The 19097-nt window shown below is 44.2% G+C and overlaps 1 protein-coding gene across 8 annotated transcripts in view; it reads left to right on the top strand.

Annotated features, from left to right (window-relative positions):
• PHLPP2 (PH domain and leucine rich repeat protein phosphatase 2) overlaps positions 1 to 19097 on the top strand; it is a 48572-nt gene that overhangs the window by 24024 nt on the left and 5451 nt on the right. For 5 of the 8 annotated variants that reach the window (XM_055819168.1, XM_013297695.3, XM_013297698.3 and 2 more), the window contains 8 exons: positions 694 to 789; positions 2676 to 2831; positions 3571 to 3771; positions 6406 to 6568; positions 7101 to 7231; positions 7634 to 7744; positions 8212 to 8400; positions 8535 to 8766. In XM_055819168.1, coding sequence (XP_055675143.1) covers positions 694 to 789; positions 2676 to 2831; positions 3571 to 3771; positions 6406 to 6568; positions 7101 to 7231; positions 7634 to 7744; positions 8212 to 8400; positions 8535 to 8766 — 1279 coding nt within the window. Of the gene's footprint in view, positions 1 to 693; positions 790 to 2675; positions 2832 to 3570; positions 3772 to 6405; positions 6569 to 7100; positions 7232 to 7633; positions 7745 to 8211; positions 8401 to 8534; positions 8767 to 17766; positions 17955 to 19097 lie in introns of those variants that run through there. The other 3 variants (XR_008749860.1, XR_008749859.1, XM_055819171.1) reach the window with 3 other exon arrangements.

The raw sequence follows: 19097 nt of genomic DNA, 5'->3' as shown, positions 1-19097 counted from the left end.
CTTTGCTGTTTCCTGCATAAATTTTCTGGCTTTTAAGCTTTTGGAAGAGTTAAGAGCAATTGAGGGAAGACTCCATCTTCACAATAGAAGTGGAAAGTCTAACACTGAGCAATGGTGAAAGTCTCCCAGACCAGAAGTCCCCCTGAACCAGTATGACCTGTCTAGGTGACTGGCTGCAGCTGTAGGCTGTAACCAGCAAAAAAAGCCAAGCAGGAACCACTGAACTTGTGGCAGCTTACTGGGCTGAATGGTGGGAATCTGTGGAGCAAACATTTCAAGTAGCTGCCAGTGATCTCTGCTGTTGGCTCCGTTACCATGTCTGCCCTTGGAACAGCATTGTGAGACCTGTAAGACAGGATGTTCAGAGGACCTGATCACCTTTTGCTTCAGTTCTGGGTTGAAGCACGATAGCAGGATAGCATAGGGGTGTTCTGTTCTGCTGAAGTCAGTGTTATAAAAAAAAAGCCTGATCATCAGAGCCTTGCGTCAGTACTTTCTACCAACCATGCACCAGCTCAGATTGCATTACACAGCTAGCCATAAGATGAATTCCATGTGACTAGCTTGGATACTGTTGTCTGTTTTCTGCCTATTGTTTTTGGTTTGGCTGTCACTGCTGTTCATGCGGTGTTCAAACAGAGTATGTTCCCTATGGAGTGCTGCTGCCTAGCTTTCCCCCCTTGCTTTTCTCAGCAATCAACTGCAGTGTGTCCCAGACTGGGCCTGTGAGGCAAAGAAACTGGAAGTTTTGGATGCAAGCTACAACCTCCTTGTGGAGCTTCCGTCAAGGTCAGCAAACCTTCTTATACAGAGCTGAGCTTTCTTCTATGGTGAGCTGACTGGGAGAGAGAAGCAGTGCTATTTCAGTTGCTTTATTCTTTGTTGTGCAGAGATATAACCCACTTTTTCTGTGCAGTGTCAAAAACACTCTGTATTCAAATGCTGGAAAGAACTGACTTCCAAATCAGCTTCTTGAATAACAGGGGCCAGGTAATTTCATCCTGTGCTTCTAGCTTCCACTGCAGCTGTTTGCACCTGAAGTAGGACATACTGCTGTGATTTATTTGTGTTAAGATAGTGTCTGTAAACACGGGTCATAGGTGAGGCCATAATATTCCTTGCATTGCCCCACAGATTTCTTCTGTTACCTTTCATAGGGAGGTATTGGAGATGTGATACAGCTGATCTCAAAGGTAGCTTCAGCAAATGTCATCAGTCATCTCCTTTCTCCCTGTTCCCCTTTCAGTTTCTGCAGAAATATGGTAAAGGGGAGCGAAGAACTAACATAATTTTACAGATATTTATAACAACTTCTCCAAGGGACATCACGGGAAGAAGCAAAGCACAAATGTTCTTAGCCTAACAAGTGTGTTTAGTGGGGGGGTGATTGTAATGAATGAGACAATGTCTAGAGTAAACTACACTGAAAGTGAATGGAAGGGCAGGTTACGGTGAGGAAGTGCAGAGAGCAGGTTGAAGCAATTAAAGCGGCAGGCATACAAAGTGATCTTAGTGGTGACATTTTAATGGATGTCGGAGACAGGTCTATATACATCAAAGGCAAGAAAAGGATGTAACGAGGATGCCATAATGAGAACTTAGAAAATAATTTTAGCCATGCCAATGGGTGAAAAAGACCAAATTTTAAGTATGTTATGCAGAAAGAACTTGCAAGATTTGGACACAGAAATAATATATTCTGAAAGGAAGTTTAAGTATTTTTAAAGATTCTGAAATGCTGGAATTTACTGTATCCATTGGGGATCTCATTTGTCATCAACGCTGTAAGTATGTCTTGTTCATAGTTAGAACTTCGCCGGTGTTGACCTTCAGCCATTTATCAGGCTCATCCAGCAGACTAAAGCTTGAAGAGCCTTGCATTAAGTGGTATAGTTCACCATGAAGTTGTCTTACACAGCTGTCCGAAACCATAATTGTATCAAAGTGGTGCATGACAGTGTTGAGTGGAGATGCCCAAGCCAGCTCTGGAGAAGTCAGCTTGAATAAGGAAATTGGTGTATCTGCATTTGAATATTTCCCCCCTTCCAGTATAATTACTCAAAGCTGTTCTGTATGGGGCTCTCAGAACATAGTCCCAAGTTATCACTTCACACAAATGGGCAGGGAGGTTCTAGGCTATGTCCAGATATCCTTTCTCAGAATTCCTGCAAGCAGTTCTCTGCAGTTTGTGGGGATAGAGGCCTTTTCCCTCAATAAGCACTGCAATTCTGGAGAATGTGACAACAGCCTCAGAATTAATGCAGAAGTGCTAAGTAGCTGATTAAAGCTCTGAATTTAAGTTGGCACAGGGGGAGCACTTCTTTCTGCTTACAAGTGAAAAAAGGCATTTAAATCCATTCTTTGTCACTACTTATGTTTTTTATCTGCCTGAGTGAATGCTAGGGCATATGCACATAGACAGGCTCATATCACAAGTTACTCATCTGTGATAGCACAGAGGGAAATGTAGATATACTTCCAAGCATTCAGAGTGACTGAGACACCTTACCACGTGTGGTTTTCTGCTTTGTCATTGTTTACATTTTATGGATCAGTTTATTTTAATTTTTCTGTGCTGTACAGTTAAATCATAACGGATTAAATACTACCTTTTCTCACTTTGGATGTGGAGGGGAATGAACCAAGCTGATACAGAAAACCTTGTGTCTTTCTAGGATCCTCAGCAGCTTGAGTCTTCGAAAGTTGATGATGGGGCACAATCGTCTGCAGAGCCTTCCACCTCTTCTAGAACACATTCCACTAGAGGTGCTAGACCTTCAGCACAACCTGTTGACTAAACTCCCAGAGACGCTCTTTGTGAAGGCTCTGAAGTGAGTGGCAGCAGTGAGCATCTTTTGTCTGCATTAACATCTGGAGCTGTAGAAGCTGATAGTAATGCCTGTGTGACTGTCCTTGCAAGGTGCCATTTGCATAAGAGATCATGAGGCATGCACTTTGAGGAGGTTTATTCAGGTGCTCTAAGGGAAGTCGTCAAGCTGATTTGAGGGAATCGGTCCATGTTACTGTTTAATTACAGGGAAACAGAGGCTTGCCTAACCCAACAGCCAGCTCAAAAATTAGCTTCAGTTGCAGCTGTTTCTAAGATCATGTTACTGCCTGAAGAGCTTTGTCTTTAAAAGTAGTGTGTAAATTCAGGTGCAAAGGAAAGACGCCATACAGATTTTCAGATATTACAGCAGAAAGTACATCAGGTCGTTGGAGAACAGCAAGAGAGACTCTTACAAATGAACAACCCTTTGTAACTGTCTGTTCAGACATGAGTCAACCCTTCTTTTAAAGACTGAGTAGGAGTTTATGTAGTCTGCTTCCACCCCCTCCACAGGCTCTGTTTACTGTAAAATGCTGTGTGCATCCACAGTGCTATATAGCTAATCAGTCAGTAGTAGACTCATAAATCTTAATGTGAGTAGGGATGTTACACGGTGTTGTCTGGCCTCTTGTCTAATGCTTTTGCTCTGTCCACACTGGCATTTGTATAGCTCCTTTTCCTGCTGTTAAGGGAGTGGTTTAGATGATGTGAAGTCTGATTTTTATACTTGCTGTGGTTAGCCTCAGGTACCTGAATGCATCTGCAAACAGCCTGGAGTCCTTGCCCTCTGCATGTACAGGGGAGGAGAGTCTGAGCATGCTGCAGCTGCTTTACTTGACCAATAATAACCTCACAGATCAATGCATCCCTGTCTTGGTGGGACACCCAAGCCTACGGATCCTGCATCTGGCAAACAACAACCTACAGACTTTCCCCGCAAGGTAAATAAGTAAGGCTGGTGGGCAAGATAGTGCTCACCAGGAGGATCTGTTGCCTGCCTTACTGCAATTGTATGTGAATCAGTGTCAAAGCAAAATGTTCTCCCTGCGGCCTGATGACAAAAGCCTGCCATTCCTACGTGCACACCGAGGAACAGCATGTTAAGGGGGATTGGCACAGGGTACTGTTGGCTGTAGTGGTTCCTGTCCACCTGGTTGGGGGCGGGGTGCGGGGGGGATGAGGTAATACTTCTTTGCAACTTCAATGCTACTGGCAGGCAGCTTGCTGTGCTGTATTTTTTTGCTTTTCACTCTTGCCAGAAGACCCTCAGTCAGACTTGTCTGAACTGCCCAGTGCAAGTCATATAATTTAATCCATTAATGCGCCAGGCTTAGGATTTGGAGTTGAAATAGAGATAAATCTGTGCTCAGCGTAGAAATTTAAGAGACTGGAAGCTCCCATGTGTTCCTACTAAGTTATTCCAGTTGCTCTCAGTTGTGTAAGCATGCATCTTATTTTACAGCAAGAATTATTTACCTACTTCTTTTTACCAGTATATCATGCTGTCTTTCTAGTATGAAAACTATGTAGTATCAGATATTTTTTTGTGGTGCAGTTGATTCCTTTCCTCTAGCCAATGTCACCCAGAGGGACCTTGACAGGCTTGAGGAGTGGGTCCATGCAAACCTCATGAGGTTCAACAAGGCCAAGTGCAAGCTCCTGCACCTGGGTCAGGGCGATTCCCAATATCAGTACAGCCTGGGGAGTTAATGGATTGAGAGCAGCCCTGTAGAGAAGGACTTTGGGGTACTGGTGCATGAAAAATTGGACGTGACCTGGGAATGTGTGCTTGCAGCCCAGAAAGCCAGCTGTCCTGGGCTACATGGAAAGAAACAAGGTCAGCAGGTCGAGGGAGGGGATTCTCCCCTTCTGCTCCTCAGGAGGCCCTGCCTGGAGCACTGCATCTAGCTCTGGGGTCCACAGTACAAGAAAGAGGTGGACCTGTTAGAGCAAGTCCAGAAGGGGCCCACAGAAACGGTCAGGTGGCTGGAACACCTCTCCTATGAAGAAAGGCTGAGAGAGTTGGGGTTGTTCAGCCTGGAGAAGAAGAAGGTTCTGGGAAGACCTTCTTGCAGCCTTTCAATATATAAAGGGGACTTATAAGAAAGGCACGGAGAGACTTTTTACCAAGGTCTGTAGTGACAGGACAAGGGGCAACGGTTTTAAACTGAAAGAGGGTAGGTTTAGATTGGACCTAAGTAAGAAGTGGTTTATGATGAGGGCGGCGAGGCGCTGGCCCAGGCTGCCCGGAGCAGCTGTGGGTGCCCCATCCCTGGCGGTGTCCCAGGCCAGGCTGGACGGGGCTGGGGGCAGCCTGGGCTATGGCAGGTGTCCCTGCCCCTGGCAGGGGGTTGGACTGGATGATCTTTAAAGGTCTTTTCCAACCCAAACCATTCTGTGATTTTATGATTTTCCAAGCATAGCTTAATAAAACTTCAGCTGTCTATGCTTAACGATAAATAGACTCAGCTTTTTTAGTTTCTTAATGTGGGAAGGGTTCCTCTGAATCCTTTCCAGATTGTCAATCCTTTTGTGGCTATGTAGACAGCCGAACTTGGACACTGCACTTACTGAAAATCATCAGCAGATAATGCTGGTCATGAGCATCTGCTTGAGTCCCCTTCTGGCAACATCTTTATACACTGTTCTTTTCTCAGTGCCTGTTCATCTGACTCAAGCCTTTTTCAGGGCCATGTCTCTGAAGGTTGTTTCCTCTGTAACTGTGACTTGCACAAGTTCCCATGTGCATATCATTACTTGGCTAATTTAAATCACGTGCTCTTGCAGTGAGTTCATGTCACCAAGTAGTTCATATTGCTATATGCTGAAAATGAGTTTCCACCATTTTTTTTTTGCCAGTTTTACTAGGTATAATTTGGTGAGTGTGTATATGTTTTTCTTATTAATCACTAATCTATTGACTGTCATTGAATCAAAAGTGCCTCCCCACAGAACCCTACTGGAAGGAGTTACACTGAATTCTTAATTCATTATTACTTTTCAGTATCTTCTGCAATCCAGTTTTGGGGTATCAAATATATTTTCTTTAGAATATAGTAGAGAACTAGTGCTATACTGGTAGACTTCTGTGATAGCTTAATTTGTGGTCTCACAGAAATGAGCACATTCACTTATATTAACACAAAAATCTAAGGGTTTTTTTATTAATCATGTCAGCATGATTAACTTGGTATGGATTGCATCTGTGCGAGCTTTGCCATGATTATTGCTGGTATCAGTCAGGCTAAAGAACCACTTTCCTGTAAACCTGTTTATTCCCACCAAAGTACACTGACACAGCTTAGAGGGTTTTGCATTTTCAAATTAAGACACTATAGTCTTCTGCTTCAGTGCTTTAGAAATCAGGGTGAAGGCACCTTTCAGTTGTATATAGATACAAGCCATGCTTGGGGACCCTGAGCTCTTACTGGAGCATCTCTTAGGACTTTTGGTCTCCTATCAATAAATTAGAAATGTAGGTCATAAAGGGCAGTGTCTATGGATACCTTATCTCAGGTTCAGAAAGTGACAAGTTCTTGCCTATAAGATAAAGTATTCTTTTATTTCTCTTTCAGCAAACTTGGTAAGCTGGAGCACTTGGAAGAACTGAATCTGAGTGGCAACAAACTGAAAACAATTCCCACAACAGTGGCAAACTGCAAGCTACTTCATACGCTTATTGCACATTCTAATGAAATCAGCATCTTTCCAGAGATCCTGCATCTGCCCCGTATTCAGGTATTCTTGCAGAGAAGGTAAAGAGATATTGGGAAAGTTTGGGTTGGAGGATGAGGAGAAACTGCTAGGAGAGAAAATGGAGATCCCGGCATTTTCCTTGATCAGCCCAAGAAGAAGGCACAGAATATGCATCTGAGTCGCCTTTCTGAGTTGAACAAAGATGGCTCTTCTCTCATTGATCTTTACCCTCTGTCTCTGACTTTGTGTATTTCTGGTTTACCTTTTGAGACAGTAGGGAGTGTTACATAGCTAGGCAGGTTTGTATGTATAAGCAGCCACCTGTTATCTTCAGCATGACCTATTCTTTCAGTACTGGAGTCCTGGCTATTTCAGGTTGTTAAGTATTTGCTGCTTATAAATTGTTCTTCTACTGATAGGTCAGACCCATTTTCATGACCTGTTTGTGGGATACAATCAGTAGTGGGATCATGCAATGTTTGGAAGGAGCGCTGGAGTAACTGATCACAGAACAGAGATCTGTGACAGAACAGAGAATATTTTATTTTTCATTGTGCTTTTTTTGATACTGCAGTTTGTGGACTTGAGCTGCAACGATTTAACTGAAATACTAATCCCTGAGGCACTGCCAGCTGCCTTGCAAGAGTTGGACCTGAGCGGAAACACAAACCTGGTGCTAGAACATAAGACACTGGACATCTTCAGGTGAGCCATGGAGGTGCCAACCCAATAGTGTCCTGCACAGGGAAGGGTAACCCTTCCCAGGATGGAAAATGGGATAGTAAAGTGTGTATCACAGCACTGGATAATGTTGTAATGTTCCCTGCCTGTGGCAGCTGAAGCTTTCGGTCTTGTAGGAAGGGCAAAGCCTTTTGGTCCAAATCGTCAGAGCCAGCAAACGGTTTCTCAGGTGGTATGAGGTTCTCCCAGCTGTCTCTGGCATAAGCAGCCAGACATCTCCAGAAGGCCAAGGCCCTGAACTCCTCTCCTTGGTGCAGTTCTTTCCTCAGGCTGCTGTCTAAAACTCTAGACTGGACAAGGTCCTTTGGACACTAACTATTCAGCAGCGTCCAGGAGAGAATGACTTCTGTTCTTCTCTCTCTGTAGTCACATTACCACACTGAAGATTGATGCTAAGCCCTCCCTTACGGCAGACTCAGCGCTCAGTTCTGCCTTCTGGAGTCATGGAGTAGCTGAGATGGCAGGCCAAAGAAATAAGTGAGTATTGTGGTCTGCTGGATGCTGACACTTTGTCTTCTCAGGGTGCTAGGTGTTGTACACTGCTAAGGACCCAAGAAGACCCATTTTGCTCAAGAGCTCATCTGTCCCTCTGTCTCTCCAGATCTCTTGCTAAGTCTTGGTAACTCAAGCCTCTGCATTGTCCTTTCCCTCTGTTTTCACGCTTATCCTGAGACACTTGGACTTTGCTTCCCACCCTGGCAGAGATGCTTATCTTTCTCTTGCTGGCTGTGCCCACTGCCCTCTAGACCTGAGTGTGGTCAAGGAGGGTTCAGGAGTTCCAGTAATAAAATGCAGCTGTACATCTCATGGGGCAGTGACTGTAGGGACAATGGCTTTGCTGCCCTGTGAGAACAGCACTCACGGGAAAGGTGCCTGCTGGCTGTGGTTTGGGGGACCGTGTAATCTTTTGAGACATTAACTTTGCTTGTGTGCTTTTCTAACAGGCTGTGTGTGTCATCCCTGGCACTGGGGAGCTTTGCAGAGGGAGTGGAGGCTGTGTATGGCATATTTGATGGTGACAAGAATGAGGAGCTGCCGCGCTTGCTGCAGTGCACCATGGCCGATGTGCTCCTGGAGGAGGTACAGCAGTCAGACACCATGTTCATGTCCAACACCTTCTTGGTCTCCCACAGGTAGGACGGTGAGCAAGCTGGTCCTGGTGGGACCTGCATAGGTATATCACTTAATGTGTTAGGTGGGGTGAGGCAGCCCTCCAGAATGCCTGTCACTGGAGTCTGGAGCCTTCCTACACCTTCTCTTCCAACAGGAAGCTGGGCATGGCTGGACAGAAGCTGGGTTCCTCTGCTGTCCTGTGCTATATTCGTCACGATGCGGCTGATCCAGCCAGCAACTTCTCTTTGACGGTGGCCAATGTGGGGACGTGCCAAGCCATTCTGTGCCGAAGCGGAAAACCACTGCCTCTCTCCAAAGTCTTCAGCCTTGAACAATGTTCAGAAGAAGCCAAGAGAGTCAAGGAGCAAAAAGCCATTATAACAGAGGTTGGTTTGGACCCTCTTTACTTCCACCCTCCTGTAAAAGCTTGGTACAAACACATGAGCTCTGTTGCCTGCACAGTACTGACGTGCGGAATTAGACTCTATAACTCGAAAGTTATAAAGTAGGTATGTTTATTGCGCGCAGATGCACGGGGGATTGCTCCTCCACAAGCGTGCATACCCAAAGTGACAAACCATCTCACATTTATACAATGAACAAATGAATATTCAATTAACGCCTATACATATTTGTTACCTAAACCCCGCTTCGTATGTTAATTAGCTTATCAGTCCTTTGCCTGGAATGTGGTGGTCTTGCAGGTTTGTAGGTGATTCATGTTCTTGTGACCATCCGATCTTCTTCAGGTGATTCATGTCCTTGTGACCACCCGATCTTCTTCAGGTGATTGTGACCACCCAATCTTTTCCAGCAAGGAGACTTAGCACTCCCTCCCTCTAGATAGCATTTGAATGTCTCTCATCTTTTCTTATTCTCTTTTAAATAGCCCCTTTGTTAGAAGAAGAAGGGCAGGCGTCTCCCCTTTGTTAGAGGAAGAGGGGCAGGCGTCTCCCCGTCTCCCCTTTGTTAGAGGAAGAGGGGCAGGCGTCTCCTCAAAACTGTAGTTGTCACCGCACCCATGACTAGTCACCATACCCACATTCCTTAAGCAGACACATACAATCACAATCCATGTCCATTATCCCCATTTCACATTATTTCTCCATATCAATCCCCCCTTTTCTATTAAATTAAGTAAATTCTTTTACTTAAGCAGCCTTCCCGAGTGATATAAAGCATCATACATAAGTGTTACCCTTTTAAACATTCTCCAAACCCACAAATATAACATAATGGTTAGTATTAAGGAAATTCCTAAACTGATTAATAAGATCACAATGGGGTGTACCAGAGTGTTAAGAATTCCTGTTGCAGAGGGTGACCAGCCAAAGAGAGTATCCCACCAATTATGGTTTCCATCCTGTTCTACCTTTTTTAAAACTTTCTTGATCCCCTCTACATCATGATGGATCATAAGAAGAGTTTCATGTCCCTTTTCTTTGGTTTCTTCCAGTATACGTTGTAAATCTGCATGTTTTAATAGTTCTTTTATACTGCTTATATTTAGTCCTATGGGGGTAGGAATTATTATCTGTGATAGGGTAAAATTGGATTTTAAGAATTGATGAGACACTACTGGGGCTGAGTAACTAAAATCGCATCCTGTGATAGTAGTAAAATTACAAATACAATAATTTGAATACTGTGCAGTCTCTTTTACCTCCCCATCTATGGTTATTGTGTTACACTTAGTTCTCAAACACGCACATCCCTTCCCTGCATATATAATTACTGTTTTCAAGTTTGCATTTGGTCGGGCCTCGAAATGACATATTTTCTGATCTGTATCTAAACAAGTATCCTGAGCCATTATAGTATTGCTTTCAGAGAGGAAGCCCTGCTGCTCTCGCATAATGCAAGATTCTAAATCTACTGTTTGCCACTTGTCGCCTATCTTTCTGGCCCATGTTCTATGTTCAAAAGGGTATAGGAGCACCCCATTATGGTTAATTCCAAGGGCTACAATGGGGTGTATGGTAATTATTACTGCATTACGTATGGTTAACACAAAAGCTGTGATGGTGTGTGTGTTGGGGTCGTAGGTAAAGTTCACCATATTCCACCATGACTGGAGTTTTCTTTCTACCTCCGTAGCACTGTCCCAAACCATCTTTCGAATTTCCGTAGGAAATATGCCTTCCTCTCCTTCTCTTATTATGGATGCAGCTATTGATTGCATCCACATTTGGGCTTGGATGCAACTTAGAGCCAGGGCGACGTCATCCTGTAAACCACCTAATGCCTTAGTGATGAGTTGATGATCTTCCATGTTTATTTGTTCCCACCTGGGGAGTACCTTCGATATCAACCATTGATGTGCCCCTAATGCCAATAATGAAGATTTTAGTGGTTGTTGTAGTTTTGATAGATCGGCCGTGGTGGCGGCTAGTTTATTCATTATCACCTCTGAGTCTATGGAATTTAATACTCCGAGTCCTGTTCCCAACATTCCAGTTACATCTCTCACTATTCTGTTTCGATAAATATTTCCCCTTTTTCTTAACCAAGTTGTCCATCCCTCATAAGAGGTTCGTAAGAAGGGGGAACAGGATGGCTTAACATCAGAAACATTGACTTGTATTTGTAACTCTATTCTTTTAAGAGACCATTCTGGGTTAAACAACATTTGTTGCTGACCTGTATTTCTGATTACATATGGTCCAATTGTATAAATCTTTGGAACTGGTTTAGTTAATTTAAGATCAAGTGTTAATGGGGTTGTTGTAACTGTGGTGGTGGTAGGAACAGTGGTTAGCATGATTGTTATTTTGATCTTATAAGTCAGAGCTGTTCTTGGGGATTCCTTTCCTAGGCATATTATAAAGATGGGCTCGGTTAAGGTAAAATTGTGCCAACATTCCCGTGAATTAAAGCACACGGTTGTATTTAGAAGGGTAAATTCCTTATCTGCCTTTCTGACATTAATCTGGGTGTCTCCCGAAATCTTGGTGTTATCCTTTTCATTATATGTTTGACATCCTACTTTTATCTTATCTCCTAATTTTCCCCATAATCGGTCGACTTTGTGTACATCCTCCCGATCCCATTGATTCCTTTGGTACACCTCATTTTCAGAAAAAACCACCATAGCTAGTTTCGTCTTTGAGTCCACCTTTCCCATTATTCCAGTGTGTTTTTTCTGGGCATGATTCCAAGGCCATTTATCAGGCTCTTGGTTGTAGGCAAGAGAGAGGGTACAAAAAAACACAAATGGTTTAAACCCACTATTGATCATTTTAAGAATCTAAACGTTCCTCATATTTGATCAAAAATATCTTTCTTTGTTTGAGTTGGGGCTTACTAATAACAAGTTGGGCAAGACTGGCCACTGGCTCAGTCCCCGACTCTTTTGTTCTATATTGTTTGTTGTGGTGCGCTTCCCATATGGTGGATCCTCAACCGCTCAGGTTCACTTACTTGCCACCCACATTGTTCCCATTTGTCCGAGTAAATTTGAGTTTCAGTTCTTTTTTATCTGGGGTTACTTTCCAAGAAGTTGCAGGGGCTTTCTTAATCCGGGTATGGTGAATCCAAGAATTCTGTCCCTCAACCTTGATTGCAGTGTAGGTGGTGAGTAGGACTTGAAAAGGTCCGGTCCACTGTGGTTCCAGGGTTTTATCTGCAAAACACTTAACGTATACATAGTCTCCTGGTTGTATATCGTGAACAGGTCCATCCAGACCCCTACTGCGTGTTCCCATCACATGCTTCTCAATTCTTATTAATTGTTTGTTTAGTGCCACCATATAGGAAGTCATTGTTTCTTCACCAATCTGTGAAGACATCCCCTTTTGTACCCCATAGGGTCGTCCATATAAAATTTCAAATGGGCTAAGCCCCTCTTTTGCTCTCGGTCTAGTTCGAATTCGTGTAAGAGCTAATGGCAAAGACTGGGGCCAAGTTAGATTTGTTTCTTGGCCTAACTTGACAATCTGTTGTTTGATTAGATGATTCATCTTTTTCCACCTGGCCACTCGATTGTGGTCGGTATGGGGTATGTAATTGCCAATCTATTCCTAGATGGTGGCTAATTTGTTGCACTATTCTGGACACAAAATGTGGTCCTCTATCCGAGGACATTACCGCTGGGACTCCAAACCTAGGTATTATCTCTTGGAGTAGTATTTTGGTCACTTCCCGGGCTTTAGCAGTTCTGCACGGGAAGGCTTCTGGCCAACCTGAAAAGGTATCCATTAGTACCAATATCGATACCCCCCTTTTCTAGGAAGTTCCGAGAAATCGATCTGCCAATGTTGCCCTGCATAATTCCCTCTGCTAATGTTCCCTAGTTTTATTTTATTTGCTGTATTGGGATTATTGTGTAAACACATTTCACATTGCTGAGTCACCTGTTTTATTACAGTATACAAGTTTCGCCCTTTCAATTTCTGATTTAGACTTTTATATAAAATATCAGCTCCCCAATGCGTCTTATTAATAATAGGGCTGTGGTCCATATTAAATTGGATGGTACCACTATACAACCATCCCTTAAATAAGTCCATTTACTTAATTTTATTTTATAATTCATGTCCTGAATTACCTTCAAGTTTTCTTTAGAATAGTTTGGCTCTTGATCTGTACTTACAGTTTGGATTTTATCATCTGGTATTAAGGATAATTCCTCCTTTCCTACCTCCTCTGTTACTTGTCTGGCCTCATGGTCGGCCAGGCAGTTTCCAATTTCCAAATCAGTGCCTCAGAGTGGGCCATGCCTCGCATCAAGGTCTGGCATGGCATATGTTCCCACCGCTCAACGCCTACTGGGTTGCAGCCAACAGCGGAGCTCAAGATTCTTCTTGGTGGCAAACACAGAGGCCAACCCAGTCTTGCCCTTGACTATGGTAGGAGGCACCTGACCAACCTTATTCCTTGTACTTCGTTGTCAATGCAGTTTCATCTGCACATCCCATAACAAGTCACTGTCATGGCAAAACACACAGATTTACATTAGTAGAACTACTACAGAGTGTATTTTATTTCAGTTTTTCTGCCAATATCCCCACAGCCTTGCTGACCAAGGGATATTGTTTTTATCTGAACTGAGCAAGCCTCCCCCTTATCATTTTACTGTAACAGGTAAAGCATTTTTCACCTTTCCTGGAATTTATTTTCAGATACACCTGGTTAAAAATTTCTCTTACTTCAGGGAGGTCCTCTTTTCCTCTTTTCTGCTGAATTAAAGATAAGCTCAATATTTCAATTACTTGATCATTTTTAACTTTTAATTTCATTTCCCCTTCTTTAAACGTCTAGATGTTCTAATAAATCTCATCCCAACAAAGATTTTAGTGAATTTGGCATTCTTATTTGTTTTGTTTTTTTTTAGTTTGTACTTTAAAGGTTTCAGGATGTTTTCCTGGTGGCCAGCAGCTCCCACAACTGTAACAAATTTTTTTTTTTTTTTTTTTTTTTTTTTTTAACTGAAGTTTAACAAGTTGGTTTTGTATTCACTAAAATTCCACCTCATACCCATTCCCTGCCCTAAAAGGGGCCGTTACCGGTCCTGTTGTACTGCAAATGCTGCAGCAATTGGGGTGACATTGTCAGGTCCTTCTGCTCAATTGTCAGCAAGAGCAACCCTCCTCCTCACCAGCAGAAGGGTTCGGGGCAGGAGATGCTCTTCCTGCTCTGCAGGTTACACAAGCCTGCCTCTGCAGCAGCACTTCTGTTTTAACTCTTTCTCACCCTGAATGCAAATCTGCTACTTGTTGCTTTAAGTCTGTGTTCTTACATATCAGGCCTTTGCAAGCAAACAGAAAACATCCTGCCATGCATCCCAGCATGATTCAGTTGCACCTTCGAGGGGGTACGGGGGTTTGTACAAACTCACCCCAACACTTTCACAAGGTCTTTGATTCTTCACACACACACGCATGCCTCAGGTTTTACATACATCAGTACAAGTTTTTATATCTTACAACGTGTTTCATTCTGGTTGCTCCACAGAAGGAACCGCAACCTGAGCTTTTTAACACAAAATTTCAACAAGAACATCTTTCTAGTTTAGGTCTCAGTTTTTTCCTATCCTTTTCTAGAGCCACAATCAAAGATCAGGTGATGTTAATCCCGCACTCTTTCTAGTGCTAGTACCATAGGATCCCGAGGGGGTACTAATCCACAATCCTTTTGCCACTCAGGTTTGTCCTGGAGGACAAAGAACATGTCTGCATACGATACTTCGTCCCATTTTCCTTCTCTTCTCAGACACAACATTAATTGCAGGAGAGTGTTATAATCTAACGTTCCTCCCTCCTGAGGCCATTTCGCATCGCTCTCCAATTTATACAAAGGCCACCACTGATTACAATATTTAACCAATTTCCTTCTATTTTCGGTACCACCCTGTCCTACAATATCACTCCAATGTTTTAATATACAACCCAAAGGCGATTTTTCACAGGGCTTACTCCTTCCATTTCCCATTTTGCAATTTTAATTACTTTGTTTTTCTCCGGCCGCCTTAGCCACCCAAGGTTGGAAACGCGGATAGAGCTTTTTACTCGTTTTGCACTCAAACGCCTGTCTCAAGCACTCTTGCACTCACACTTAGTCAAAATAATTAAGCTATACACGGAAAATCAAAATGCGCATCTCAATCACACCATTCACACTCTCCGGGCAGCCCGCAGTCACACAAGCAGTATGTTATACGGTACCGTGCACTTATGTACAAACTCTTAGGAACACTAACAGTTCACAAAGTATGCATTTCAATGAACAATTGCCAAAAAACAAACAACAAACAAAAACCAATTTTTCCTGGTCTTAAGCAGAGTGTTAAGTTTTCCGCTATTTGCCACAAATTACCAGAATGTTAATATTTTTCAACATACATTTCATAACTCCAAGTTTTGAACATATAACAAGACAACACATAGAACAAACAAGACACAGAGCGCTATTTCAGTTGTTACATTCCAGGAATTCCCCAATTCTTAAGACAACCTAAAGGAAGTTTTTTTTGCTTCCTCTTTTTTCCTACGCAAAAGTTTCCCTTTTACTTTTGCTGTGAGGTCCCTCTTGTTCCTGTGAGATTCCGCCTTATTCCGTCCCGCCCCCCGCTTTCCGTCACGAGGCCTCCGGGCTTTTAGGAATGGCAGTAACCTCGGGTTTGCTCGATCTGCCCTCAAGATCGCTAGCGGCCACCCCTTGGTCAGCAAACCCCCTCCCAAGGTACCTTTCCTCCTGGGGACTACGCTGCGCGCCGGACGTCTCCGTGCGTCTCACCAGCCGCCCCGTTACTAAACATACCGTTTTATCCGTGGATCCAGGGGTTTCTCTTCTGCTCCCGGGTGAACAGCTGAGAAGAGGAGGCTCCTCCGAGGAAATCTCCCGGGGCGCGCCTAGGAGCGTCCGCTCCGCAGCTGGTCCCTCAGCCGAGCAGAAATCCTCCTGCCTGGCTCGCCAAACTGACGTGCGGAATTAGACTCTATAACTCGAAAGTTATAAAGTAGGTATGTTTATTGCGCGCAGATGCACGGGGGATCGCTCCTCCACAAGCGTGCATACCCAAAGTGACAAACCATCTCACATTTATACAATGAACAAATGAATATTCAATTAACGCCTATACATATTTGTTACCTAAACCCCGCTTCGTATGTTAATTAGCTTATCAGTCCTTTGCCTGGAATGTGGTGGTCTTGCAGGTTTGTAGGTGATTCATGTTCTTGTGACCATCCGATCTTCTTCAGGTGATTCATGTCCTTGTGACCACCCGATCTTCTTCAGGTGATTGTGACCACCCAATCTTTTCCAGCAAGGAGACTTAGCACTCCCTCCCTCTAGATAGCATTTGAATGTCTCTCATCTTTTCTTATTCTCTTTTAAATAGCCCCTTTGTTAGAAGAAGAAGGGCAGGCGTCTCCCCTTTGTTAGAGGAAGAGGGGCAGGCGTCTCCCCGTCTCCCCTTTGTTAGAGGAAGAGGGGCAGGCGTCTCCTCAAAACTGTAGTTGTCACCGCACCCATGACTAGTCACCATACCCACATTCCTTAAGCAGACACATACAATCACAATCCATGTCCATTATCCCCATTTCACATTATTTCTCCATATCAGTACCACAAGAGGGGAGGATAGCGTGAAGGTGTTCAAGTGACTTGTCTGGTGCTTCTCTTGCCGATTAGCTATTCAGAATGACATGTTCCTAAAACACACATTATGGCCCGTGAACTACAGGTACAGGATGCCAAGGATGACTTAGGGATAGAGGAAGGAAAGAAGATGAGTGTGGAGCTAAAGGAGGGGAGGTCCATATTCATATAATTATGAAATGATGTAGGTTGGAAAAGACTTTTAAAATTGAGTCCAGCCGTTAGCCCAGCACTGCCAAGCGCACCACTTACCCATGTCCCTCAGCACCACGTCTACACGTCTTTCAAATACCCCCAGAGACAGTGACATCACCACCTCCCTAGGCAGCCTGTACCAGTGCTTGACAACCCTTCCAGAGAGGAAGTTTTTCCTAATGTCCAGTCTAAACTTCTCCTGGCACAACTTGAGACTGTTTCCTCTCCTCCTATCGATTGTTACTTGGGCGACTGACCCCCCACCTTGTTACAGCTTCCTTTCAGGTAGTTGTAGAGAGCAATCAAGTTCCCACTGAGCCTACTTTTTTCCAGGCTAAACACCCCCAGCTCCCTGAGCCGATCCTCGTAAGACTTGTGCTCCAGACCCTTCCCCAGCTCCATTACCCATCTCTGGAGATGCTCCAGCACCTCAATGTCTGTCTTGCAGTGAGGGGCCCGAAACTGAACACAGGATTTGAGGTGTGGCCTCACCGGTGCTAAGCACAGGGGGACGATCACTGCCCTAGTCCTGCTGGCCACACTGTTTCTGACACAAGTCAGGATGCTGTTGGCCGCTTTGGCCACCTGGGCACACTGCTGGATCATGTTCAGCAGCTGCCAACCAGCACCCCCAGGCCCTTGCCCACCCAGCAGCTTCCCAGCTGCTCTGTCCCAAGCTCACAGCGCTGCGGGGGGCTGTTGTGCCCCAAGTGCAGGACCCGGCACTGAGCCAGGTTGAACCTCATACAATTGGCCTCAACCCATCGGCCCAGCCTGCCCACACCCATCTGCAGAGCCTCCTGCCCTCCAGCAGATCAATGTCATCTGCAAATTTACTGAGGGTGCATTCAGTCCCCTCGTCCAGCTCATTGATAAAGATATTGAACTGAACCGGCCCCAGCACTGAGCCCTGGGGAACACCACTCGTGACCAGTGCCTGCGGGATGTAACTCCACCACTGTTCTTTGGGCTCAGCCATCCAGCAAACAGTAGACCTGTCCAGGCTGTGAGCAGCCAGTGTCTCCAGTAGCTCTAGGTAGACACCATCCTCAGCTTTTCCATCATCCACTAAGTGGGTCACTTTGTCACAGAAGATTAGGTTTGTCCATGGGGACCTGCCTTTCATAAACCCATGCTGACCGAGCCTGATCAACTGGTTGTCCTGTACGTGCAGTGAGATGACAACATGTACAAAGATCATCTGAAAGAGGAAGCAGATCATGAGGTCAGACTGACAGGCCCACGGTTCCCTGGATCCTCCTCCTGCCCCTTCTTGTAGGTGGGTGTCACATTTGCTAACTTCCAGTCAGCTGGGACCTCCCCAGCTAGCCAGGTCTGCGTGACTTGGGTGAGTGTGGCGAGGTGCCACTGAAGAACAGGGCAGGGCCTGGGAAGTCATCTTGTCTCAAAACCCACAAAATGTCTTTGGTGTTTCCTAACAAGTATGACTCGAGTTACCTCTCTTTGGATTTCTTCCACATTTCACTCGGTGAATGTACAGGATTAGTGGCCCTTGAGACACACAGAACATGGATATAAAGTATATTACAGGTAAAAAAAAAAAAAAAAGACAGAAATGTTCGTGTTCATTGGTTTTATGTGAAAGTATTAAAATTATTTCTGGAGAACTCTGTAAAGGGTAGCTTTCTAAAAACGTGGAAATAATAGGGAAGTTGCAGCGAACTGGAAAGTTATGTCATTGGTGAAGATCTGAGAAATCGGTGCCAGTCATACTAGCTTTACGCTCAGTGGGTCTTTTTAAAAAAGTATCAGGTTTTATAATCAGGGGGATAATCTCTTAATAAATTATGGCTCTGCAAGGTGCTATACATCCCGTAGCACTCTGACTAAAAATAACTGTGAAATCAGTGTAGCACATTAAATGGTTTAAAGACTGGGTGATAAATGGATTCTGAAAAATAAAAGTGAAATCATTGTCTAAGGAGACTTCCCTGCATGTGTCCTCTGCTGGTTACTTAGCAGCAGCAGCAGCAGCAATGTTTAACACCCAAAGGATGTTAAGAAGCATCCTTTGTGTTGAAAGAAATTAAGAACACAGAAATTAAATTCAAAACAATGGGGAAGCTGTGTACTCTGTATGCACTGACTTGGAAAAGGGACTGAGGGCTGCGGGCAGTTTTCTGTCCAGGAGGCTAGTGCCAGGCAGGCCAGGGGGCTGTCTAGCAGAAACAGGAAGGTGGCAGTACCTCCAAGCTGCAGCAGTAGTGTGAGATACCTACTTGTTGTTTCTTCCTCAGGTTGTGCTGTAGTTTCTGGATGCAGTTATATGTTAATAAAGAAGGAAATAGTTCAGAAAATACACAAATTATTTAATGTCTGGATAATCTGCCTTGCAATGAGAAAGTGAAAAGTCACTATCTTGCTCATACTGAAAAAATAAGTTTCATAAGACTCATGAGTG

This window comes from Falco peregrinus, chromosome 14, assembly GCF_023634155.1.
Source record: "Falco peregrinus isolate bFalPer1 chromosome 14, bFalPer1.pri, whole genome shotgun sequence".
NCBI classification, from domain to species: domain Eukaryota; kingdom Metazoa; phylum Chordata; class Aves; order Falconiformes; family Falconidae; genus Falco; species Falco peregrinus.
This window is presented reverse-complemented; position numbering and strand designations above follow the sequence as displayed.